General features: G+C 44.8%; 8 protein-coding genes across 8 annotated transcripts; all 8 read left to right on the top strand.

Annotated features, from left to right (window-relative positions):
- Positions 1-28: 28 nt before the first annotated feature.
- JR316_0013393 (uncharacterized protein) lies at positions 29-1,187 on the top strand (the record flags this gene model as incomplete). Its single annotated transcript, XM_047899002.1, has 2 exons — positions 29-910; positions 984-1,187. The coding sequence occupies 2 exons, from the start codon at positions 29-31 to the stop codon at positions 1,185-1,187; spliced, it is 1,086 nt and encodes a 361-aa protein (XP_047742550.1).
- Positions 1,188-5,039: 3,852 nt separating this feature from the next.
- Positions 5,040-6,195, top strand: JR316_0013392 (uncharacterized protein; the record flags this gene model as incomplete). Its single annotated transcript, XM_047899001.1, has 2 exons — positions 5,040-5,921; positions 5,995-6,195. The coding sequence occupies 2 exons, from the start codon at positions 5,040-5,042 to the stop codon at positions 6,193-6,195; spliced, it is 1,083 nt and encodes a 360-aa protein (XP_047742549.1).
- A 401-nt stretch (positions 6,196-6,596) lies between these two features.
- JR316_0013391 (uncharacterized protein) lies at positions 6,597-8,570 on the top strand (the record flags this gene model as incomplete). Its single annotated transcript, XM_047899000.1, has 2 exons — positions 6,597-6,714; positions 6,757-8,570. 2 exons carry the CDS (start codon positions 6,597-6,599, stop codon positions 8,568-8,570), a joined length of 1,932 nt encoding a protein of 643 aa, XP_047742548.1.
- Positions 8,571-10,193: 1,623 nt separating this feature from the next.
- Positions 10,194-11,349, top strand: JR316_0013390 (uncharacterized protein; the record flags this gene model as incomplete). The annotated part of the gene is made up of 2 exons (XM_047898999.1): positions 10,194-11,075; positions 11,149-11,349. 2 exons carry the CDS (start codon positions 10,194-10,196, stop codon positions 11,347-11,349), a joined length of 1,083 nt encoding a protein of 360 aa, XP_047742547.1.
- Positions 11,350-11,750: 401 nt separating this feature from the next.
- On the top strand, positions 11,751-13,724 carry JR316_0013389 (uncharacterized protein; the record flags this gene model as incomplete). Its single annotated transcript, XM_047898998.1, has 2 exons — positions 11,751-11,868; positions 11,911-13,724. The coding sequence occupies 2 exons, from the start codon at positions 11,751-11,753 to the stop codon at positions 13,722-13,724; spliced, it is 1,932 nt and encodes a 643-aa protein (XP_047742546.1).
- A 1,623-nt stretch (positions 13,725-15,347) lies between these two features.
- JR316_0013388 (uncharacterized protein) lies at positions 15,348-16,503 on the top strand (the record flags this gene model as incomplete). The annotated part of the gene is made up of 2 exons (XM_047898997.1): positions 15,348-16,229; positions 16,303-16,503. The coding sequence occupies 2 exons, from the start codon at positions 15,348-15,350 to the stop codon at positions 16,501-16,503; spliced, it is 1,083 nt and encodes a 360-aa protein (XP_047742545.1).
- Positions 16,504-16,904: 401 nt separating this feature from the next.
- Positions 16,905-18,878, top strand: JR316_0013387 (uncharacterized protein; the record flags this gene model as incomplete). Its single annotated transcript, XM_047898996.1, has 2 exons — positions 16,905-17,022; positions 17,065-18,878. The coding sequence occupies 2 exons, from the start codon at positions 16,905-16,907 to the stop codon at positions 18,876-18,878; spliced, it is 1,932 nt and encodes a 643-aa protein (XP_047742544.1).
- Positions 18,879-20,639: 1,761 nt separating this feature from the next.
- On the top strand, positions 20,640-24,173 carry JR316_0013386 (uncharacterized protein; the record flags this gene model as incomplete). Its single annotated transcript, XM_047898995.1, has 2 exons — positions 20,640-21,830; positions 22,119-24,173. The coding sequence occupies 2 exons, from the start codon at positions 20,640-20,642 to the stop codon at positions 24,171-24,173; spliced, it is 3,246 nt and encodes a 1,081-aa protein (XP_047742543.1).
- Between the last annotated feature and the right edge of the window lie 375 nt (positions 24,174-24,548).

Genomic DNA, 24,548 nt, shown 5'->3' with positions numbered 1-24,548 from the left:
ACGACTTTGCTATCACCCATCAGTTACCATGTCATCCCAATACTCTGCTGCATTCTCTCGTGCCATGTCCCCTACCCTGGACGCACTCACCCAGGCCGTCGTCAACAACACTGTCTTCGGCGTCAACGATGAAGCAGGCCGCCATAACGCTCTTATCGACGAGCTGGCCACTGTGGTCATCAAAAAAATAGCTGAGTGCCGCTCCGTTGACCAAGTCATAGACTGCGTCTTTTTTGACTATCGTGCTGCCCTCAGGGAGTTTCTCCTCAACCTCGCATCGTGGTGCGACAAGAGGGAAACAGTCAAGGCTAGCCTCGAGCGCCTTGAATCTGCCGTTAGCGCAGGCAACACGCCCAATCGCCTTAAGGTGAAGGCACCCGAGTTCCAACTTACGAAGGAATTCGCGGATGCCGGGTCAGCGGAGGCTCTTCGAGTCTCCACTACGTTCTCTTCCGCTCGTGATGCCTTCCAAAAGGCAATTAACGACGGCGCCGTTCAGGCGAAAAAGGACGAGCTGGCTTTTTGGGATGATAAATGCGCGCTCAACTCTTGCTACGAAGCTGCTGCCCTCATCGTTAAGGCAACTTACGATGATCGCAAATCCAGCTACAAGCTCCCTGTTTTCTCTACAGACAACAAGGGAGTTCGACGTATAGCAGAGTGGGTAGTGTCTCCGCAAAAGAAAGCCGAATGCAGTGCGCTGCAAACTATACTGCCGGCGATCTTTTCTCATATCAAACAGATTGTCAACATGCGCCACCGCGCCTTGGCAATTAAGATTGAGAAAAAGCGGACGACTGCGGCAACAGCCGATGTCGAGATGGCCGATGCGACCAAACCAGGTCCATCGATTCAATCCCTTATTGATAAGGGCTTGAATGCACGTCTCAAAAAGCTCAACCTTGGATCTGTGGGCAAGAAGGCAAGTTTTCGTAACCCTTCACCCATAATTCTGGACACTAATTATTACTCTAATTACCCAGACTTTGTCTGGCCAGAATTCGTCCAAGGCTCCTCAACCTCAGGCCAGGAAAGCTGGCCCTTCGAAACCCAAGTCGTCGTCGACGCCTTCGCAGAGGAAGCCTCAAACCAAGGCTTCCAACAAGGTCGACAACAAGAAGAAAGGGAAGGGGAGAGCTCCCGTCAAGAACAACGATCCAAAGGGAAAGGGAAAGGCAAGAGCCTAGACGCGCGGTCTACTGTAGCATCATTTACGTCGGTGAGACCCGCCTTCCCCAACTCTATTCCTGACGATATACTCACCATGACTAAAACAGACGCAGTTTCTTTTGTACACCTCAATACCCCGATTTCATTCTTATTGGCTGGCCAGTATAGATCTAGTGTACACTGTAGTCCTGGTGTTTCGGTCCCTGTTGATGTAGCAAATGATTTATCTCTTGGACTCAATTATATGTTTTTTACACTGCCTTCTAAAAATCTGATCATGCAAGCATGGAATGATTTTCAACGAAGAATAAGATGGCGTATCTATTTTTTGTTTAAAGAAGGCATGAATAAACCTTTCGATCCAGACTATGGAGTAAGCTCTAAAAAGAAAGAGAAACCTCCAATGTTACCGCAATTTATGGAACTTGGCCTTTCAATGGGACGTCGGTACGTTATTAAAACGATCGCAAGTATCCCGGAAGAAGCCCTTAAAGAGATGCGAAAGCACGCGTTCTCTCCTAAAAGGGACAAGATCCAAAAGTTTCTTTTCGATAACAACTATGTTATTACGATGACAGATAAGAATCTTGGCCTCGCGGTGTCTGAACGCGACTGGATATTAAGGAATGAGCTCAATCTTCTTGAAGATGAACGCAACTACGAAGAGTTAGAATTCGAAGTTGCGCAAGAAGTTATGAAGAGCAAAATGATTCAGATGCAAACTCTCGCACGTACCGTCGAAGATGAACATCTGTTTCTATTTGAACTTGGGTTGTCTCGATTCTTTCTATCGAATGTACCGGAAGACGGATCATCGTTCAAGTATCCTCAATTTCATGGTATACCTAAAATCCACAAGAAACCTACTGGATTTAGGCCCATAATTCCGTGTCACTCTGTAGTATTTAATCCTGCAGCCAAGTTTGTATCAAAAGAGCTTAAGCCGATTATTAAATCGACTCCTTCAATCATTCACGGAACGAAGGATCTCTTTACGAGATTAAGCCAATTGCGTATAGACCCCAAACGACAATGGTATTTTGTCACCGGGGATGTAGTTGCTTTCTATCCCAATATTCCGTTGGACTTGTGCATCGAAATCGTTTGTAATATGTACGAGGAATGGTTACTCAACGCTTCGGAAGAGAACACTGCATTAGCCCATATTAATCCAAATTCGTTAGAGAATAACTTGGTTAAATTGGGCATCTTTAAACGTGCTATCGAGATTGGCAATACGCAATTGATAACACAACATGGGTCTAGATATTTTAGACAAAAAAATGGCCTCGCAATGGGCGTCGCGGATTCTCCGGACCTTGCTAACCTCTTTGGAGCCCATTTTGAAATAAAGTCAAAAATCTTAGACCACCCAAACGTGGCCTTCTATGGAAGGTACATCGACGATTGTTTCGCAATTGTTTACGCCGAGTCCGAAGCACTTGCACTTAATCTTATTAAAGAAACAATAAAGTTCGATGGTTGTGTTATCGAATGGGCTGTTTCCTCGTCGGGATGTCAATTTCTCGATGCTTTCATATTCAAGGAGTCTGGAAAACTTCATTGGAAGCCATTTGTCAAGACAGGAAACAACCGAGAACGAGTTCCATGGGTATCACATCATCCTTTGGACGTCAAACGTGGCGTCTACATTGGAGAGTTATCCAGGTTAGCCGTGCTATGTAGTACCAAGGAAATCTACATCGGAGCAATTAGAGACCTTAACGCTCTCTATTTGATGCGCGGTTATCCCGAAAACCTAGTCATGTCTTGGTGTAAGAAGAATATACAAGAACGTTGGGAAAAGCGATTCGCTTTACGAGTCGCAGAGCACGACGAATCCATTCTTGTACTTAAAACCAGATTTGATCAGGTATGGAATTGGTTTTCAGCGGCTGAACTTGGAAAGACTGTTACCGAGTACTGGTCGGCATGGTATGAACATGCCGAGAAAGGTCTGTATAGTGCAGACTCGTCCAGACCCCTTATCAAACCAGATCCAAATTACGTTCACGACCTCGATGATGTTCGCCCGGAGCTGTTCACACAGATCCTCGTGGACGGAGAAACTGAGTTCGTACCGGATTTGAGGAAGATAGGACTACTCGGAAGTCGTTGGATAGTATCGCGAAAGCGCAATACTAATCTTTTCGACCTTGCAAATGTGTGGAAGAAAACAGTCTTTCGTAAACTGGATGAAAACATCGCTGAAAAAGGTGGTGTTGTTCCCGAAACTCAAAACGTTAATGAAACTTATCATTCTGCTCTAGTTGAAGCTGCTGAACAGATAAGTATCGAAAGTGATAACGAGATAATACTTCATAGACGTTCAATCTCACAAGAGAGGGAACATCCAGAATTCGGCAGAATATCCAAATCTTACAACCGATGAAAAGAATACTAGCGCGTAAGGCGTAAAGCATTAGAAAAAAACCCTAACCGTAAGTATTCCTTGCTATAAAGTAACAAACATCTACTTACAAGCAACACTTTGGATTAAATAGCTAAACCTAAACCCTAAACCCTAAACCCTAAACCCTAACCTAACCCCAACCCTAAGCTAACTAAGTCTAACCTTAGTAGGAAGTAAGGTAGGCGTGTGAACTTCCGAACGGCATGTGATTGTGAAGGGCCGGATCTAATTTAGTACATGGGAAAAGTTACTTAGTACTTCGGGAAAAGTTCCTTAGTACCGTGGAAACATTTTTGATGGACCGGATCATGAACTGTCCAATTAAGATTCACAACAATCAATCATTCTATTGTTTGATTGTTAGGTAAGGACCCAGGTAAGCTATTTATACTCTAGACATGTGAATATTCCCATGTCGCGGTTACTCGGAGCCACGTAACCAGAGTAATCTATATCCATGTGATTCACATCACAGTCAATAACCCACGATGTCAAAGAACAAAAGTGTTGGATCCACTTTTGACAGGTTACCATGTGCCACATCGACCCGTGACACTCTGTTCATCAGAGACCTGTCTAACTTGACAATAAACATTGACAGATTTGTGATAGTCGGTAAGATACATGACAGCTGCGCAGCATCACTTCACGCGCTGTCATCGGATGTCTAGAACATTCCTTCTAAGAATAGCCACTGAAGAGTCTATAAAGACGAAAGGGCTGGTTGTTGGGATCCCCCAACAGCCCTCTGGCCTTCTTTCTATTTCAAACTCACAGTTTAAACTAGTCGCTCGCACCTCGCTTCGCTCGGTGCTCGCTCCCCCCCTAAACCCTAAACCCTAAACCCTAAACCCTAAACCCCAAGATTCAGCGAAAGCTGGAATGGATAATCAGCAGCGAATCCGTAACGGTCACGCCGACGGAAGCGTTCAACGACTAGGTGGTAGTGGGGTCTTCGGATCTTAAGATATAGTCTTGGGAGTGGGGAAACCCACATCTGGTATCTAAACCGCGCCTCGCTGCTTACGAGGACGGCCCGAAGTCCAGAACCGCTTAAAACGCGGGTGACCCGGCCTCCCCTTAGTAAAGGGAGTTAACACAAGGATGGACAAATAGTTCGTCGCCGGAAATGAACCTGTGGCTGTAATGGCTGATGTGGCGCCCCTTGGTAAAGGGCTTAAAGGGTATTAGCCTGCCATGTCCAATGGCATGAGAGTGTCCCTTGGTAAAGGACTTAATAGGCAATAGCCTGCTCTTTTGTCATGAGCGGTATGTAGTGATCGTTTGCCTGTACGGTAGCGCCCATTGCTTGCACTGGTCCACGCCCGTAAAAAATCACGAGCCGCTGGCTACTTTCCATTTAACTCCCAGTTTAAACTAGTCGCTCGCACCTCGCTTCGCTCGGTGCTCGCTCCCCCCCTAAACCCAACGACTTTGCTATTATCCATCAGCCACTATGTCATCTCAATACTCTGCTGCTTTCTCTCGTGCCATGTCCCCCACCCTGGACGCACTCACCCAGGCCGTCGTCAACAACACCGTTTTCGGCGTCAACGATGAAGCAGGCCGCCATAACGCTCTGATCGACGAGCTGGCCACTGTGGTCATCAAAAAAATAGCTGAGTGCCGCTCCGTTGACCAAGTCATAGACTGCGTCTTTTTTGACTATCGTGCTGCCCTTAGGGAGTTTCTCCTCAACCTCGCATCGTGGTGCGATAAGAGGGAAACAGTCAAGGCTAGCCTCGAGCGCCTTGAATCTGCCGTTAGCGCAGGCAACACGCCCAATCGCCTTAAGGTGAAGGCACCCGAGTTCCAACTTACGAAGGAATTCGCGAATGCCGGGTCAGCGGAGGCTCTTCGAGTCTCCACTACGTTCTCTACCGCTCGTGACGCCTTCCAAAAGGCAATTAACGACGGCGCCATTCAGGCGAAAAAGGACGAGCTGACTTTTTGGGATGATAAATGCGCACTCAACTCTTGCTACGAAGCTGCTGCCCTCATCGTTAAGGCAACTTACGATGATCGCAAATCCAGCTACAAGCTCCCTGTTTTCTCTACAGATAACAAGGGAGTTCGACGTATAGCAGAGTGGGTAGTGTCTCCGCAAAAGAAAGCCGAATGCAGTGCGCTGCAAACCATACTGCCGGCGATCTTTTCTCACATCAAACAAATTGTCAACATGCGCCACCGCGCTTTGGCAATTAAGATTGAGAAAAAGCGGACGACTGCGGCAACAGCCGATGTCGAGATGGCCGACGCGACCAAACCAGGTCCGTCGATTCAATCCCTTATTGATAAGGGCTTGAATGCACGTCTCAAGAAGCTCAACCTTGGATCTGTGGGCAAGAAGGCAAGTTTTCGTAACCCTTCACCCATAATTCTGGATACTAATTACTACTCTAATTACCCAGACTTTGTCTGGCCAGAATTCATCCAAGGCTCCTCAACCTCAGGCCAAGAAAGCTGGCCCTTCGAAACCCAAGTCGTCGTCGACGCCTTCGCAACGCAAGCCTCAAACCAAGGCTTCCAACAAGGTCGACAACAAGAAGAAAGGGAAGGGGAGAGCTCCCGTCAAGAACGATCCAAAGGGAAAGGGAAAGGCAAGAGCCTAGATGCGCGGTCTAATGTAGTACCTTTTACGTCGGTGAGACCCGCCTTCCCCAACTCTATTCCTGACGATATACTCACCATGACTAAAACAGACGCAGTTTCTTTCGTACACTTACATACTCCAATATCATTCTTGTTGGCTGGCCAGTATCGTAGTAGTGTACATTGTAGTCCTGGTGTTTCTGTCCCTGTTGATGTAGCAAACGATCTCTCTCTCGGACTTAATTATATGTTTTTCACTCTGCCTTCTAAAAGTCTGATCATGCAAGCATGGAATGATTTCCAACGAAGAATAAGATGGCGTATCTATTTTTTGTTTAAGGAAGGCATGAATAAACCTTTTGATCCAGATTATGGAGTAAGCTCAAAAAAGAAAGAGAAACCTCCTGTATTACCGCAATATATGGAACTTGGCCTTTCGATGGGACGTCGGTACGTGCAACGCACGATCGCAAGTATCCCGGAAGAAGCCCTTACGGAGATGCGAAAGCACGCGTTCTCTCCTAAAAGGGACAAGATCCGTAAGTTTCTTATCGATAACAACTATGTTATTACGATGACAGATAAGAATCTTGGCCTCGCGGTGTCTGAACGCGACTGGATATTAAGGAATGAGCTCAATCTTCTTGAAGATGAACGTAATTACGAAGAGTTAGAATTCGAAGTTGCGCAAGAAGTTATGAAGAGCAAAATGATTCAGATGCAAACGCTCGCACGTACTGTCGAAGATGAACATCTGTTTCTATTTGAACTTGGGTTGTCTCGATTCTTTCTATCGAATGTACCGGAAGACGGATCATCGTTCAAGTATCCTCAATTTCATGGTATACCTAAAATCCACAAGAAACCTACTGGATTTAGGCCCATAATTCCGTGTCACTCTGTAGTATTTAATCCTGCAGCCAAGTTTGTATCAAAAGAGCTTAAGCCGATTATTAAATCGACTCCTTCAATCATACACGGAACGAAGGATCTCTTTACGAGATTAAGCCAATTGCGTATAGACTCCAAAAGACAATGGTATTTTGTCACTGGAGATGTAGTTGCTTTCTATCCCAATATTCCGTTGGACTTGTGCATCGAAATCGTTTGTAGTATGTACGAGGAATGGTTACTCAACGCTTCGGAAGAAAACACTGCATTAGCCCATATTAATCCAAATTCGTTAGAGAATAACTTGGTTAAATTGGGCATCTTTAAACGTGCTATCGAGATTGGCAATACGCAATTGATAACACAACATGGGTCTAGATATTTTAGACAAAAAAATGGCCTCGCAATGGGCGTCGCGGATTCTCCGGACCTTGCTAACCTCTTTGGAGCCCATTTTGAAATAAAGTCAAAAATCTTAGACCACCCAAACGTGGCCTTCTATGGAAGGTACATCGACGATTGTTTCGCAATTGTTTACGCCGAGTCCGAAGCACTTGCACTTAATCTTATTAAAGAAACAATAAAGTTCGATGGTTGTGTTATCGAATGGGCTGTTTCCTCGTCGGGATGTCAATTTCTCGATGCTTTCATATTCAAGGAGTCTGGAAAACTTCATTGGAAGCCTTTTGTCAAGACAGGAAACAACCGAGAACGAGTTCCATGGGTATCACATCATCCTTTGGACGTCAAACGTGGCGTCTACATTGGAGAGTTATCCAGGTTAGCCGTGCTATGTAGTACCAAGGAAATCTACATCGGAGCAATTAGAGACCTTAACGCTCTCTATTTGATGCGCGGTTATCCCGAAAACCTAGTCATATCTTGGTGTAAGAAGAATATACAAGAACGTTGGGAAAAGCGATTCGCTTTACGAGTCGCAGAGCACGACGAATCCATTCTTGTACTTAAAACCAGATTTGATCAGGTATGGAATTGGTTTTCAGCTGCTGAACTTGGAAAAACTGTTACCGAGTACTGGTCGGCATGGTATGAACATGCCGAGAAAGGTTTGTATAGTGCAGACTCGTCCAGACCCCTTATCAAACCAGATCCAAATTACGTTCACGACCTCGATGATGTTCGCCCGGAGCTGTTCACACAGATCCTCGTGGACGGAGAAACTGAGTTCGTACCGGATTTGAGGAAGATAGGACTACTCGGAAGTCGTTGGATAGTATCGCGAAAACGCAATACTAATCTTTTCGACCTTGCAAATGTGTGGAAGAAAACAGTCTTTCGTAAACTGGATGAAGACATCGCTGAAAAAGGTGGTGTTGTTCCCGAAACTCAAAACGTTAATGAAACTTATCATTCTGCTTTAGTTGAAGCTGCTGAGCAGATAAGTATCGAAAGTGATAACGAGATAATACTTCATAGACGTTCAATCTCACAAGAGAGGGAACATCCAGAATTTGGCAGAATATCCAAATCTTACAACCGATGAAAAGAATACTAGCGCTTAAGGCGTAAAGCATTAGAAAAAAACCCTAACCGTAAGTATTCCTTGCTATAAAGTAACAAACATCTACTTACAAGCAACACATTGGATTGAATAGCTAAACCTAAACCTAAACCCTAAACCCTAAACCCTAAACCCTAACCTAACCCCAACCCTAAGCTAACTAAGTCTAACCTTAGTAGGAAGTAAGGTAGGCGTGTGAACTTCCGAACGGCATGTGATTGTGAAGGGCCGGATCTAATTTAGTACATGGGAAAAGTTACTTAGTACTTCGGGAAAAGTTCCTTAGTACCGTGGAAACATTTTTGATGGACCGGATCATGAACTGTCCAATTAAGATTCACAACAATCAATCATTCTATTGTTTGATTGTTAGGTAAGGACCCAGGTAAGTTATTTATACTCTAGACATGTGAATATTCCCATGTCGCGGTTACTCGGAGCCACGTAACCAGAGTAATCTATATCCATGTGATTCACATCACAGTCAATAACCCACGATGTCAAAGAACAAAAGTGTTGGATCCACTTTTGACAGGTTACCATGTGCCACATCGACCCGTGACACTCTGTTCATCAGAGACCTGTCTAACTTGACAATAAACATTGACAGATTTGTGATAGTCGGTAAGATACATGACAGCTGCGCAGCATCACTTCACGCGCTGTCATCGGATGTCTAGAACATTCCTTCTAAGAATAGCCACTGAAGAGTCTATAAAGACGAAAGGGCTGGTTGTTGGGATCCCCCAACAGCCCTCTGGCTACTTTCCATTTAACTCCCAGTTTAAACTAGTCGCTCGCACCTCGCTTCGCTCGGTGCTCGCTCCCCCCCTAAACCTAAACCTAAACCCTAAACCCTAAACCCTAAACCCTAACCTAACCCCAACCCTAAGCTAACTAAGTCTAACCTTAGTAGGAAGTAAGGTAGGCGTGTGAACTTCCGAACGGCATGTGATTGTGAAGGGCCGGATCTAATTTAGTACATGGGAAAAGTTACTTAGTACTTCGGGAAAAGTTCCTTAGTACCGTGGAAACATTTTTGATGGACCGGATCATGAACTGTCCAATTAAGATTCACAACAATCAATCATTCTATTGTTTGATTGTTAGGTAAGGACCCAGGTAAGTTATTTATACTCTAGACATGTGAATATTCCCATGTCGCGGTTACTCGGAGCCACGTAACCAGAGTAATCTATATCCATGTGATTCACATCACAGTCAATAACCCACGATGTCAAAGAACAAAAGTGTTGGATCCACTTTTGACAGGTTACCATGTGCCACATCGACCCGTGACACTCTGTTCATCAGAGACCTGTCTAACTTGACAATAAACATTGACAGATTTGTGATAGTCGGTAAGATACATGACAGCTGCGCAGCATCACTTCACGCGCTGTCATCGGATGTCTAGAACATTCCTTCTAAGAATAGCCACTGAAGAGTCTATAAAGACGAAAGGGCTGGTTGTTGGGATCCCCCAACAGCCCTCTGGCTACTTTCCATTTAACTCCCAGTTTAAACTAGTCGCTCGCACCTCGCTTCGCTCGGTGCTCGCTCCCCCCCTAAACCCAACGACTTTGCTATTATCCATCAGCCACTATGTCATCTCAATACTCTGCTGCTTTCTCTCGTGCCATGTCCCCCACCCTGGACGCACTCACCCAGGCCGTCGTCAACAACACCGTTTTCGGCGTCAACGATGAAGCAGGCCGCCATAACGCTCTGATCGACGAGCTGGCCACTGTGGTCATCAAAAAAATAGCTGAGTGCCGCTCCGTTGACCAAGTCATAGACTGCGTCTTTTTTGACTATCGTGCTGCCCTTAGGGAGTTTCTCCTCAACCTCGCATCGTGGTGCGATAAGAGGGAAACAGTCAAGGCTAGCCTCGAGCGCCTTGAATCTGCCGTTAGCGCAGGCAACACGCCCAATCGCCTTAAGGTGAAGGCACCCGAGTTCCAACTTACGAAGGAATTCGCGGATGCCGGGTCAGCGGAGGCTCTTCGAGTCTCCACTACGTTCTCTACCGCTCGTGACGCCTTCCAAAAGGCAATTAACGACGGCGCCATTCAGGCGAAAAAGGACGAGCTGACTTTTTGGGATGATAAATGCGCACTCAACTCTTGCTACGAAGCTGCTGCCCTCATCGTTAAGGCAACTTACGATGATCGCAAATCCAGCTACAAGCTCCCTGTTTTCTCTACAGATAACAAGGGAGTTCGACGTATAGCAGAGTGGGTAGTGTCTCCGCAAAAGAAAGCCGAATGCAGTGCGCTGCAAACCATACTGCCGGCGATCTTTTCTCACATCAAACAAATTGTCAACATGCGCCACCGCGCTTTGGCAATTAAGATTGAGAAAAAGCGGACGACTGCGGCAACAGCCGATGTCGAGATGGCCGACGCGACCAAACCAGGTCCGTCGATTCAATCCCTTATTGATAAGGGCTTGAATGCACGTCTCAAGAAGCTCAACCTTGGATCTGTGGGCAAGAAGGCAAGTTTTCGTAACCCTTCACCCATAATTCTGGATACTAATTACTACTCTAATTACCCAGACTTTGTCTGGCCAGAATTCGTCCAAGGCTCCTCAACCTCAGGCCAAGAAAGCTGGCCCTTCGAAACCCAAGTCGTCGTCGACGCCTTCGCAACGCAAGCCTCAAACCAAGGCTTCCAACAAGGTCGACAACAAGAAGAAAGGGAAGGGGAGAGCTCCCGTCAAGAACGATCCAAAGGGAAAGGGAAAGGCAAGAGCCTAGATGCGCGGTCTAATGTAGTACCTTTTACGTCGGTGAGACCCGCCTTCCCCAACTCTATTCCTGACGATATACTCACCATGACTAAAACAGACGCAGTTTCTTTCGTACACTTACATACTCCAATATCATTCTTGTTGGCTGGCCAGTATCGTAGTAGTGTACATTGTAGTCCTGGTGTTTCTGTCCCTGTTGATGTAGCAAACGATCTCTCTCTCGGACTTAATTATATGTTTTTCACTCTGCCTTCTAAAAGTCTGATCATGCAAGCATGGAATGATTTCCAACGAAGAATAAGATGGCGTATCTATTTTTTGTTTAAGGAAGGCATGAATAAACCTTTTGATCCAGATTATGGAGTAAGCTCAAAAAAGAAAGAGAAACCTCCTGTATTACCGCAATATATGGAACTTGGCCTTTCGATGGGACGTCGGTACGTGCAACGCACGATCGCAAGTATCCCGGAAGAAGCCCTTACGGAGATGCGAAAGCACGCGTTCTCTCCTAAAAGGGACAAGATCCGTAAGTTTCTTATCGATAACAACTATGTTATTACGATGACAGATAAGAATCTTGGCCTCGCGGTGTCTGAACGCGACTGGATATTAAGGAATGAGCTCAATCTTCTTGAAGATGAACGTAATTACGAAGAGTTAGAATTCGAAGTTGCGCAAGAAGTTATGAAGAGCAAAATGATTCAGATGCAAACGCTCGCACGTACTGTCGAAGATGAACATCTGTTTCTATTTGAACTTGGGTTGTCTCGATTCTTTCTATCGAATGTACCGGAAGACGGATCATCGTTCAAGTATCCTCAATTTCATGGTATACCTAAAATCCACAAGAAACCTACTGGATTTAGGCCCATAATTCCGTGTCACTCTGTAGTATTTAATCCTGCAGCCAAGTTTGTATCAAAAGAGCTTAAGCCGATTATTAAATCGACTCCTTCAATCATACACGGAACGAAGGATCTCTTTACGAGATTAAGCCAATTGCGTATAGACTCCAAAAGACAATGGTATTTTGTCACTGGAGATGTAGTTGCTTTCTATCCCAATATTCCGTTGGACTTGTGCATCGAAATCGTTTGTAGTATGTACGAGGAATGGTTACTCAACGCTTCGGAAGAAAACACTGCATTAGCCCATATTAATCCAAATTCGTTAGAGAATAACTTGGTTAAATTGGGCATCTTTAAACGTGCTATCGAGATTGGCAATACGCAATTGATAACACAACATGGGTCTAGATATTTTAGACAAAAAAATGGCCTCGCAATGGGCGTCGCGGATTCTCCGGACCTTGCTAACCTCTTTGGAGCCCATTTTGAAATAAAGTCAAAAATCTTAGACCACCCAAACGTGGCCTTCTATGGAAGGTACATCGACGATTGTTTCGCAATTGTTTACGCCGAGTCCGAAGCACTTGCACTTAATCTTATTAAAGAAACAATAAAGTTCGATGGTTGTGTTATCGAATGGGCTGTTTCCTCGTCGGGATGTCAATTTCTCGATGCTTTCATATTCAAGGAGTCTGGAAAACTTCATTGGAAGCCTTTTGTCAAGACAGGAAACAACCGAGAACGAGTTCCATGGGTATCACATCATCCTTTGGACGTCAAACGTGGCGTCTACATTGGAGAGTTATCCAGGTTAGCCGTGCTATGTAGTACCAAGGAAATCTACATCGGAGCAATTAGAGACCTTAACGCTCTCTATTTGATGCGCGGTTATCCCGAAAACCTAGTCATATCTTGGTGTAAGAAGAATATACAAGAACGTTGGGAAAAGCGATTCGCTTTACGAGTCGCAGAGCACGACGAATCCATTCTTGTACTTAAAACCAGATTTGATCAGGTATGGAATTGGTTTTCAGCTGCTGAACTTGGAAAAACTGTTACCGAGTACTGGTCGGCATGGTATGAACATGCCGAGAAAGGTTTGTATAGTGCAGACTCGTCCAGACCCCTTATCAAACCAGATCCAAATTACGTTCACGACCTCGATGATGTTCGCCCGGAGCTGTTCACACAGATCCTCGTGGACGGAGAAACTGAGTTCGTACCGGATTTGAGGAAGATAGGACTACTCGGAAGTCGTTGGATAGTATCGCGAAAACGCAATACTAATCTTTTCGACCTTGCAAATGTGTGGAAGAAAACAGTCTTTCGTAAACTGGATGAAGACATCGCTGAAAAAGGTGGTGTTGTTCCCGAAACTCAAAACGTTAATGAAACTTATCATTCTGCTTTAGTTGAAGCTGCTGAGCAGATAAGTATCGAAAGTGATAACGAGATAATACTTCATAGACGTTCAATCTCACAAGAGAGGGAACATCCAGAATTTGGCAGAATATCCAAATCTTACAACCGATGAAAAGAATACTAGCGCTTAAGGCGTAAAGCATTAGAAAAAAACCCTAACCGTAAGTATTCCTTGCTATAAAGTAACAAACATCTACTTACAAGCAACACATTGGATTGAATAGCTAAACCTAAACCTAAACCCTAAACCCTAAACCCTAAACCCTAACCTAACCCCAACCCTAAGCTAACTAAGTCTAACCTTAGTAGGAAGTAAGGTAGGCGTGTGAACTTCCGAACGGCATGTGATTGTGAAGGGCCGGATCTAATTTAGTACATGGGAAAAGTTACTTAGTACTTCGGGAAAAGTTCCTTAGTACCGTGGAAACATTTTTGATGGACCGGATCATGAACTGTCCAATTAAGATTCACAACAATCAATCATTCTATTGTTTGATTGTTAGGTAAGGACCCAGGTAAGTTATTTATACTCTAGACATGTGAATATTCCCATGTCGCGGTTACTCGGAGCCACGTAACCAGAGTAATCTATATCCATGTGATTCACATCACAGTCAATAACCCACGATGTCAAAGAACAAAAGTGTTGGATCCACTTTTGACAGGTTACCATGTGCCACATCGACCCGTGACACTCTGTTCATCAGAGACCTGTCTAACTTGACAATAAACATTGACAGATTTGTGATAGTCGGTAAGATACATGACAGCTGCGCAGCATCACTTCACGCGCTGTCATCGGATGTCTAGAACATTCCTTCTAAGAATAGCCACTGAAGAGTCTATAAAGACGAAAGGGCTGGTTGTTGGGATCCCCCAACAGCCCTCTGGCTACTTTCCATTTAACTCCCAGTTTAAACTAGTCGCTCGCACCTCGCTTCGCTCGGTGCTCGCTCCCCCCCTAAACCTAAACCTAAACCCTAAACCCTAAACCCTAAACCCTAACCTAACCCCAACCCTAAGCTAACTAAGTCTAACCTTAGTAGGAAGTAAGGTAGGCGTGTGAACTTCCGAACGGCATGTGATTGTGAAGGGCCGGATCTAATTTAGTACATGGGAAAAGTTACTTAGTACTTCGGGAAAAGTTCCTTAGTACCGTGGAAACATTTTTGATGGACCGGATCATGAACTGTCCAATTAAGATTCACAACAATCAATCATTCTATTGTTTGATTGTTAGGTAAGGACCCAGGTAAGTTATTTATACTCTAGACATGTGAATATTCCCATGTCGCGGTTACTCGGAGCCACGTAACCAGAGTAATCTATATCCATGTGATTCACATCACAGTCAATAACCCACGATGTCAAAGAACAAAAGTGTTGGATCCACTTTTGACAGGTTACCATGTGCCACATCGACCCGTGACACTCTGTTCATCAGAGACCTGTCTAACTTGACAATAAACATTGACAGATTTGTGATAGTCGGTAAGATACATGACAGCTGCGCAGCATCACTTCACGCGCTGTCATCGGATGTCTAGAACATTCCTTCTAAGAATAGCCACTGAAGAGTCTATAAAGACGAAAGGGCTGGTTGTTGGGATCCCCCAACAGCCCTCTGGCTACTTTCCATTTAACTCCCAGTTTAAACTAGTCGCTCGCACCTCGCTTCGCTCGGTGCTCGCTCCCCCCCTAAACCCAACGACTTTGCTATTATCCATCAGCCACTATGTCATCTCAATACTCTGCTGCTTTCTCTCGTGCCATGTCCCCCACCCTGGACGCACTCACCCAGGCCGTCGTCAACAACACCGTTTTCGGCGTCAACGATGAAGCAGGCCGCCATAACGCTCTGATCGACGAGCTGGCCACTGTGGTCATCAAAAAAATAGCTGAGTGCCGCTCCGTTGACCAAGTCATAGACTGCGTCTTTTTTGACTATCGTGCTGCCCTTAGGGAGTTTCTCCTCAACCTCGCATCGTGGTGCGATAAGAGGGAAACAGTCAAGGCTAGCCTCGAGCGCCTTGAATCTGCCGTTAGCGCAGGCAACACGCCCAATCGCCTTAAGGTGAAGGCACCCGAGTTCCAACTTACGAAGGAATTCGCGGATGCCGGGTCAGCGGAGGCTCTTCGAGTCTCCACTACGTTCTCTACCGCTCGTGACGCCTTCCAAAAGGCAATTAACGACGGCGCCATTCAGGCGAAAAAGGACGAGCTGACTTTTTGGGATGATAAATGCGCACTCAACTCTTGCTACGAAGCTGCTGCCCTCATCGTTAAGGCAACTTACGATGATCGCAAATCCAGCTACAAGCTCCCTGTTTTCTCTACAGATAACAAGGGAGTTCGACGTATAGCAGAGTGGGTAGTGTCTCCGCAAAAGAAAGCCGAATGCAGTGCGCTGCAAACCATACTGCCGGCGATCTTTTCTCACATCAAACAAATTGTCAACATGCGCCACCGCGCTTTGGCAATTAAGATTGAGAAAAAGCGGACGACTGCGGCAACAGCCGATGTCGAGATGGCCGACGCGACCAAACCAGGTCCGTCGATTCAATCCCTTATTGATAAGGGCTTGAATGCACGTCTCAAGAAGCTCAACCTTGGATCTGTGGGCAAGAAGGCAAGTTTTCGTAACCCTTCACCCATAATTCTGGATACTAATTACTACTCTAATTACCCAGACTTTGTCTGGCCAGAATTCGTCCAAGGCTCCTCAACCTCAGGCCAAGAAAGCTGGCCCTTCGAAACCCAAGTCGTCGTCGACGCCTTCGCAACGCAAGCCTCAAACCAAGGCTTCCAACAAGGTCGACAACAAGAAGAAAGGGAAGGGGAGAGCTCCCGTCAAGAACGATCCAAAGGGAAAGGGAAAGGCAAGAGCCTAGATGCGCGGTCTAATGTAGTACCTTTTACGTCGGTGAGACCCGCCTTCCCCAACTCTATTCCTGACGATATACTCACCATGACTAAAACAGACGCAGTTTCTTTCGTACACTTACATACTCCAATATCATTCTTGTTGGCTGGCCAGTATCGTAGTAGTGTACATTGTAGTCCTGGTGTTTCTGTCCCTGTTGATGTAGCAAACGATCTCTCTCTCGGACTTAATTATATGTTTTTCACTCTGCCTTCTAAAAGTCTGATCATGCAAGCATGGAATGATTTCCAACGAAGAATAAGATGGCGTATCTATTTTTTGTTTAAGGAAGGCATGAATAAACCTTTTGATCCAGATTATGGAGTAAGCTCAAAAAAGAAAGAGAAACCTCCTGTATTACCGCAATATATGGAACTTGGCCTTTCGATGGGACGTCGGTACGTGCAACGCACGATCGCAAGTATCCCGGAAGAAGCCCTTACGGAGATGCGAAAGCACGCGTTCTCTCCTAAAAGGGACAAGATCCGTAAGTTTCTTATCGATAACAACTATGTTATTACGATGACAGATAAGAATCTTGGCCTCGCGGTGTCTGAACGCGACTGGATATTAAGGAATGAGCTCAATCTTCTTGAAGATGAACGTAATTACGAAGAGTTAGAATTCGAAGTTGCGCAAGAAGTTATGAAGAGCAAAATGATTCAGATGCAAACGCTCGCACGTACTGTCGAAGATGAACATCTGTTTCTATTTGAACTTGGGTTGTCTCGATTCTTTCTATCGAATGTACCGGAAGACGGATCATCGTTCAAGTATCCTCAATTTCATGGTATACCTAAAATCCACAAGAAACCTACTGGATTTAGGCCCATAATTCCGTGTCACTCTGTAGTATTTAATCCTGCAGCCAAGTTTGTATCAAAAGAGCTTAAGCCGATTATTAAATCGACTCCTTCAATCATACACGGAACGAAGGATCTCTTTACGAGATTAAGCCAATTGCGTATAGACTCCAAAAGACAATGGTATTTTGTCACTGGAGATGTAGTTGCTTTCTATCCCAATATTCCGTTGGACTTGTGCATCGAAATCGTTTGTAGTATGTACGAGGAATGGTTACTCAACGCTTCGGAAGAAAACACTGCATTAGCCCATATTAATCCAAATTCGTTAGAGAATAACTTGGTTAAATTGGGCATCTTTAAACGTGCTATCGAGATTGGCAATACGCAATTGATAACACAACATGGGTCTAGATATTTTAGACAAAAAAATGGCCTCGCAATGGGCGTCGCGGATTCTCCGGACCTTGCTAACCTCTTTGGAGCCCATTTTGAAATAAAGTCAAAAATCTTAGACCACCCAAACGTGGCCTTCTATGGAAGGTACATCGACGATTGTTTCGCAATTGTTTACGCCGAGTCCGAAGCACTTGCACTTAATCTTATTAAAGAAACAATAAAGTTCGATGGTTGTGTTATCGAATGGGCTGTTTCCTCGTCGGGATGTCAATTTCTCGATGCTTTCATATTCAAGGAGTCTGGAAAACTTCATTGGAAGCCTTTTGTCAAGACAGGAAACAACCGAGAACGAGTTCCATGGGTATCACATCATCCTTTGGACGTCAAACGTGGCGTCTACATTGGAGAGTTATCCAGGTTAGCCGTGCTATGTAGTACCAAGGAAATCTACATCGGAGCAATTAGAGACCTTAACGCTCTCTATTTGATGCGCGGTTATCCCGAAAACCTAGTCATATCTTGGTGTAAGAAGAATATACAAGAACGTTGGGAAAAGCGATTCGCTTTACGAGTCGCAGAGCACGACGAATCCATTCTTGTACTTAAAACCAGATTTGATCAGGTATGGAATTGGTTTTCAGCTGCTGAACTTGGAAAAACTGTTACCGAGTACTGGTCGGCATGGTATGAACATGCCGAGAAAGGTTTGTATAGTGCAGACTCGTCCAGACCCCTTATCAAACCAGATCCAAATTACGTTCACGACCTCGATGATGTTCGCCCGGAGCTGTTCACACAGATCCTCGTGGACGGAGAAACTGAGTTCGTACCGGATTTGAGGAAGATAGGACTACTCGGAAGTCGTTGGATAGTATCGCGAAAACGCAATACTAATCTTTTCGACCTTGCAAATGTGTGGAAGAAAACAGTCTTTCGTAAACTGGATGAAGACATCGCTGAAAAAGGTGGTGTTGTTCCCGAAACTCAAAACGTTAATGAAACTTATCATTCTGCTTTAGTTGAAGCTGCTGAGCAGATAAGTATCGAAAGTGATAACGAGATAATACTTCATAGACGTTCAATCTCACAAGAGAGGGAACATCCAGAATTTGGCAGAATATCCAAATCTTACAACCGATGAAAAGAATACTAGCGCTTAAGGCGTAAAGCATTAGAAAAAAACCCTAACCGTAAGTATTCCTTGCTATAAAGTAACAAACATCTACTTACAAGCAACACATTGGATTGAATAGCTAAACCTAAACCTAAACCCTAAACCCTAAACCCTAAACCCTAACCTAACCCCAACCCTAAGCTAACTAAGTCTAACCTTAGTAGGAAGTAAGGTAGGCGTGTGAACTTCCGAACGGCATGTGATTGTGAAGGGCCGGATCTAATTTAGTACATGGGAAAAGTTACTTAGTACTTCGGGAAAAGTTCCTTAGTACCGTGGAAACATTTTTGATGGACCGGATCATGAACTGTCCAATTAAGATTCACAACAATCAATCATTCTATTGTTTGATTGTTAGGTAAGGACCCAGGTAAGTTATTTATACTCTAGACATGTGAATATTCCCATGTCGCGGTTACTCGGAGCCACGTAACCAGAGTAATCTATATCCATGTGATTCACATCACAGTCAATAACCCACGATGTCAAAGAACAAAAGTGTTGGATCCACTTTTGACAGGTTACCATGTGCCACATCGACCCGTGACACTCTGTTCATCAGAGACCTGTCTAACTTGACAATAAACATTGACAGATTTGTGATAGTCGGTAAGATACATGACAGCTGCGCAGCATCACTTCACGCGCTGTCATCGGATGTCTAGAACATTCCTTCTAAGAATAGCCACTGAAGAGTCTATAAAGACGAAAGGGCTGGTTGTTGGGATCCCCCAACAGCCCTCTGGCTACTTTCCATTTAACTCCCAGTTTAAACTAGTCGCTCGCACCTCGCTTCGCTCGGTGCTCGCTCCCCCCCTAAACCCTAAACCCTAAACCCTAAACCCTAAACCCTAAACCCTAAACCCTAAACCCTAAACCCTAAACCCTAACCCTAAACCCTAAACGCTACTTTCCATTTAACTCACAGTTTAAATTAGTCGCTCGCACCTCGCTTCGCTCGGTGCTCGCTCCCCCCCTAAACCCTAAGCCCTAACCTAACCCCAACCCTAAGCTAACTAAGTCTAACCTTAGTAGGAAATAAGGTAGGCGTGTGAACTTCCGAACGGCATGTGATTGTGAAGGGCCGGATCTAATTTAGTACATGGGAAAAGTTACTTAGTACTTCGGGAAAAGTTCCTTAGTACCGTGGAAACATTTTTGATGGACCGGATCATGAATTGTCCAATTAAGATTCACAACAATCAATCATTCTATTTTTTGATTGTTAGGTAAGGACCCAGGTAAGCTATTTATACTCTAGACATGTGAATATTCCCATGTCGCGGTTACTCGGAGCCACGTAACCAGAGTAATCTATATCCATGTGATTCACATCACAGTCAATAACCCACGATGTCAAAGAACAAAAGTGTTGGATCCACTTTTGACAGGTTACCATGTGCCACATTGACCCGTGACACTCTGTTCATCAGAGACCTGTCTAACTTGACAATAAACATTGACAGATTTGTGATAGTCGGTAAGATACATGACAGCTGCGCAGCATCACTTCACGCGCTGTCATCGGATGTTCCAGAACATTCCTTCTAAGAATAGCCACTGAAGAGTCTATAAAGACGAAAGGGCTGGCCGTTTGTACCCCCAAACAGCCCTCTGGCCTTCTTTCTATTTCAAACTCACAGTTTAAACTAGTCGCTCGCACCTCGCTTCGCTCGGTGCTCGCTCCCCCCCTAAACCCAACGACTTTGCTATCACCCATCAGTTACCATGTCATCCCAATACTCTGCTGCATTCTCTCGTGCCATGTCCCCTACCCTGGACGCACTCACCCAGGCCGTCGTCAACAACACTGTCTTCGGCGTCAACGATGAAGCAGGCCGCCATAACGCTCTTATCGACGAGCTGGCCACTGTGGTCATCAAAAAAATAGCTGAGTGCCGCTCCGTTGACCAAGTCATAGACTGCGTCTTTTTTGACTATCGTGCTGCCCTCAGGGAGTTTCTCCTCAACCTCGCATCGTGGTGCGACAAAAGGGAAACAGTCAAGGCTAGCCTCGAGCGCCTTGAATCTGCCGTTAGCGCAGGCAACACGCCCAATCGCCTTAAGGTGAAGGCGCCCGAGTTCCAACTCACGAAGGAATTCGCGGATGCCGGGTCAGCGGAGGCTCTTCGAGTCTCCACTACGTTCTCTACCGCTCGTGACGTCTTCCAAAAGACGATTAACGACGGCGCCATTCAGGCGAAAAAGGACGAGCTGGCCTTTTGGGATGATAAATGCGCGCTCAACTCTTGCTACGAAGCTGCTGCCCTCATCGTTAAGGCAACTTACGATGACCGCAAATCCAGCTACAAGCTCCCTGTTTTCTCTACAGACAACAAGGGAGTCCGACGTATAGCAGAGTGGGTAGTGTCTCCGCAAAAGAAAGCCGAATGCAGTGCGCTGCAAACTATACTGCCGGCGATCTTTTCTCATATCAAACAGATTGTCAACATGCGCCACCGCGCCTTGGCAATTAAGATTGAGAAAAAGCGGACGACTGCGGCAACAGCCGATGTCGAGATGGCCGACGCGACCAAACCAGGTCCGTCGATTCAATCCCTTATTGATAAGGGCTTGAATGCACGTCTCAAGAAGCTCAACCTTGGATCTGTGGGCAAGAAGGCAAGTTTTCGTAACCCTTCACCCATAATTCTGGACACTAATTATTACTCTAATTACCCAGACTTTGTCTGGCCCGAATTCGTCCAAGGCTCCTCAACCTCAGGCCAGAAAAGCTGGCCCTTCGAAACCCAAGTCGTCGTCGACGCCTTTGCAGAAGAAGCCTCAAACCAAGGCTTCCAACAAGGTCGACAACAAGAAGAAAGGGAAGGGGAGAGCTCCCGTCAAGAACAACGATCCAAAGGGAAAGGGAAAGGCAAGAGCCTAGACGCGCGGTCTACTGTAGCATCATTTACGTCGGTGAGACCCGCCTTCCCCAACTCTATTCCTGACGATATACTCACCATGACTAAAACAGACGCAGTTTCTTTTGTACACCTCAATACCCCGATTTCATTCTTATTGGCTGGCCAGTATAGATCTAGTGTACACTGTAGTCCTGGTGTTTCGGTCCCTGTTGATGTAGCAAATGATTTATCTCTTGGACTCAATTATATGTTTTTTACACTGCCTTCTAAAAATCTGATCATGCAAGCATGGAATGATTTTCAACGAAGAATAAGATGGCGTATCTATTTTTTGTTTAAGGAAGGCATGAATAAACCCTTCGATCCAGACTATGGAGTAAGCTCTAAAAAGAAAGAGAAACCTCCAATGTTACCGCAATTTATGGAACTTGGCCTTTCAATGGGACGTCGGTACGTTATTAAAACGATCGCAAGTATCCCGGAAGAAGCCCTCAAGGAGATGCGAAAGCACGCGTTCTCTCCTAAAAGGGACAAGATCCAAAAGTTTCTTATCGATAACAACTATGTTATTACGATGACAGATAAGAATCTTGGCCTCGCGGTGTCTGAACGCGACTGGATATTAAGGAACGAGCTCAATCTTCTTGAAGATGAACGCAACTACGAAGAGTTAGAATTCGAAGTTGCTCAAGAAGTTATGAAGAGCAAAATGATTCAGATGCAAACTCTTGCACGTACCGTCGAAGATGAACATCTGTTTCTATTTGAACTTGGGTTGTCTCGATTTTTTCTATCGAATGTACCGGAAGATGGATCATCGTTCAAGTATCCTCAATTTCATGGTATACCTAAAATCCACAAGAAACCTACTGGATTTAGGCCCATAATTCCGTGTCACTCTGTAGTATTTAATCCTGCAGCCAAGTTTGTATCAAAAGAGCTTAAGCCGATTATTAAATCGACTCCTTCAATCATTCACGGAACGAAGGATCTCTTTACGAGATTAAGCCAATTGCGTATAGACTCCAAAAGACAATGGTATTTTGTCACTGGAGATGTAGTTGCTTTCTATCCCAATATTCCGTTGGACTTGTGCATCGAAATCGTTTGTAGTATGTACGAGGAATGGTTACTCAACACTTCGGAAGAAAACACTACATTAGCCCATATTAAGCCAAATTCGTTAGAGAATAACTTGGTTAAATTGGGCATCTTTAAACGTGCTATCGAGATTGGCAATACGCAATTGATAACACAACATGGGTCTAGATATTTTAGACAAAAAAATGGCCTCGCAATGGGCGTCGCGGATTCTCCGGACCTTGCTAACCTCTTTGGAGCCCATTTTGAAATAAAGTCAAAAATCTTAGACCACCCAAACGTGGCCTTCTATGGAAGGTACATCGACGATTGTTTCGCAATTGTTTACGCCGAGTCCAAAGCACTTGCACTTAATCTTATTAAAGAAACAATAAAGTTCGATGGTTGTGTTATCGAATGGGCTGTTTCCTCGTCGGGATGTCAATTTCTCGATGCTTTCATATTCAAGGAGTCTGGAAAACTTCATTGGAAGCCATTTGTCAAGACAGGAAACAACCGAGAACGAGTTCCATGGGTATCACATCATCCTTTGGACGTCAAACGTGGCGTCTACATTGGAGAGTTATCCAGGCTAGCCGTGCTATGTAGTACCAAGGAAATCTACATCGGAGCAATTAGAGACCTTAACGCTCTCTATTTGATGCGCGGTTATCCCGAAAACCTAGTCATGTCTTGGTGTAAGAAGAATATACAAGAACGTTGGGAAAAGCGATTTGCTTTACGAGTCGCAGAGCACGACGAATCCATTCTTGTACTTAAAACCAGGTTTGATCAGGTATGGAATTGGTTTTCAGCTGCTGAACTTGGAAAAACTGTTACCGAGTACTGGTCGGCATGGTATGAACATGCCGAGAAAGGTCTGTATAGTGCAGACTCGTCCAGACCCCTTATCAAACCAGATCCAAATTACGTTCACGACCTCGATGATGTTCGCCCGGAGCTGTTCACACAGATCCTCGTGGACGGAGAAACTGAGTTCGTACCGGATTTGAGGAAGATAGGACTACTCGGAAGTCGTTGGATAGTATCGCGAAAGCGCAATACTAATCTTTTCGACCTTGCAAATGTGTGGAAGAAAACAGTTTTTCGTAAACTGGATGAAGACATTGCCGAAAAAGGTGGTGTTGTTCCCGAAACTCAAAACGTTAATGAAACTTATCATTCTGCTCTAGTTGAAGCTGCTGAACAGATAAGTATCGAAAGCGATAACGAGATAATACTTCATAGACGTTCAATCTCACAAGAGAGGGAACATCCAGAATTCGGCAGAATATCCAAATCTTACAACCGATGAAAAGAATACTAGCGCTTAAGGCGTAAAGCATTAGAAAAAAACCCTAACCGTAAGTATTCATTGCTATAAAGTAACAAACATCTACTTACAAGCAACACATTGGATTGAATAGCTAAACCTAAACCTAAACCCTAAACCCTAAACCCTAAGCCCTAACCTAACCCCAACCCTAAGCTAACTAAGTCTAACCTTAGTAGGAAATAAGGTAGGCGTGTGAACTTCCGAACGGCATGTGATTGTGAAGGGCCGGATCTAATTTAGTACATGGGAAAAGTTACTTAGTACTTCGGGAAAAGTTCCTTAGTACCGTGGAAACATTTTTGATGGACCGGATCATGAATTGTCCAATTAAGATTCACAACAATCAATCATTCT

This window comes from Psilocybe cubensis, chromosome 13, assembly GCF_017499595.1.
Source record: "Psilocybe cubensis strain MGC-MH-2018 chromosome 13, whole genome shotgun sequence".
Classification (NCBI taxonomy): domain Eukaryota; kingdom Fungi; phylum Basidiomycota; class Agaricomycetes; order Agaricales; family Agrocybaceae; genus Psilocybe; species Psilocybe cubensis.
The sequence above is the reverse complement of the archived record's forward strand: the minus strand, read 5'-3'. Positions and strand labels throughout refer to the sequence as shown.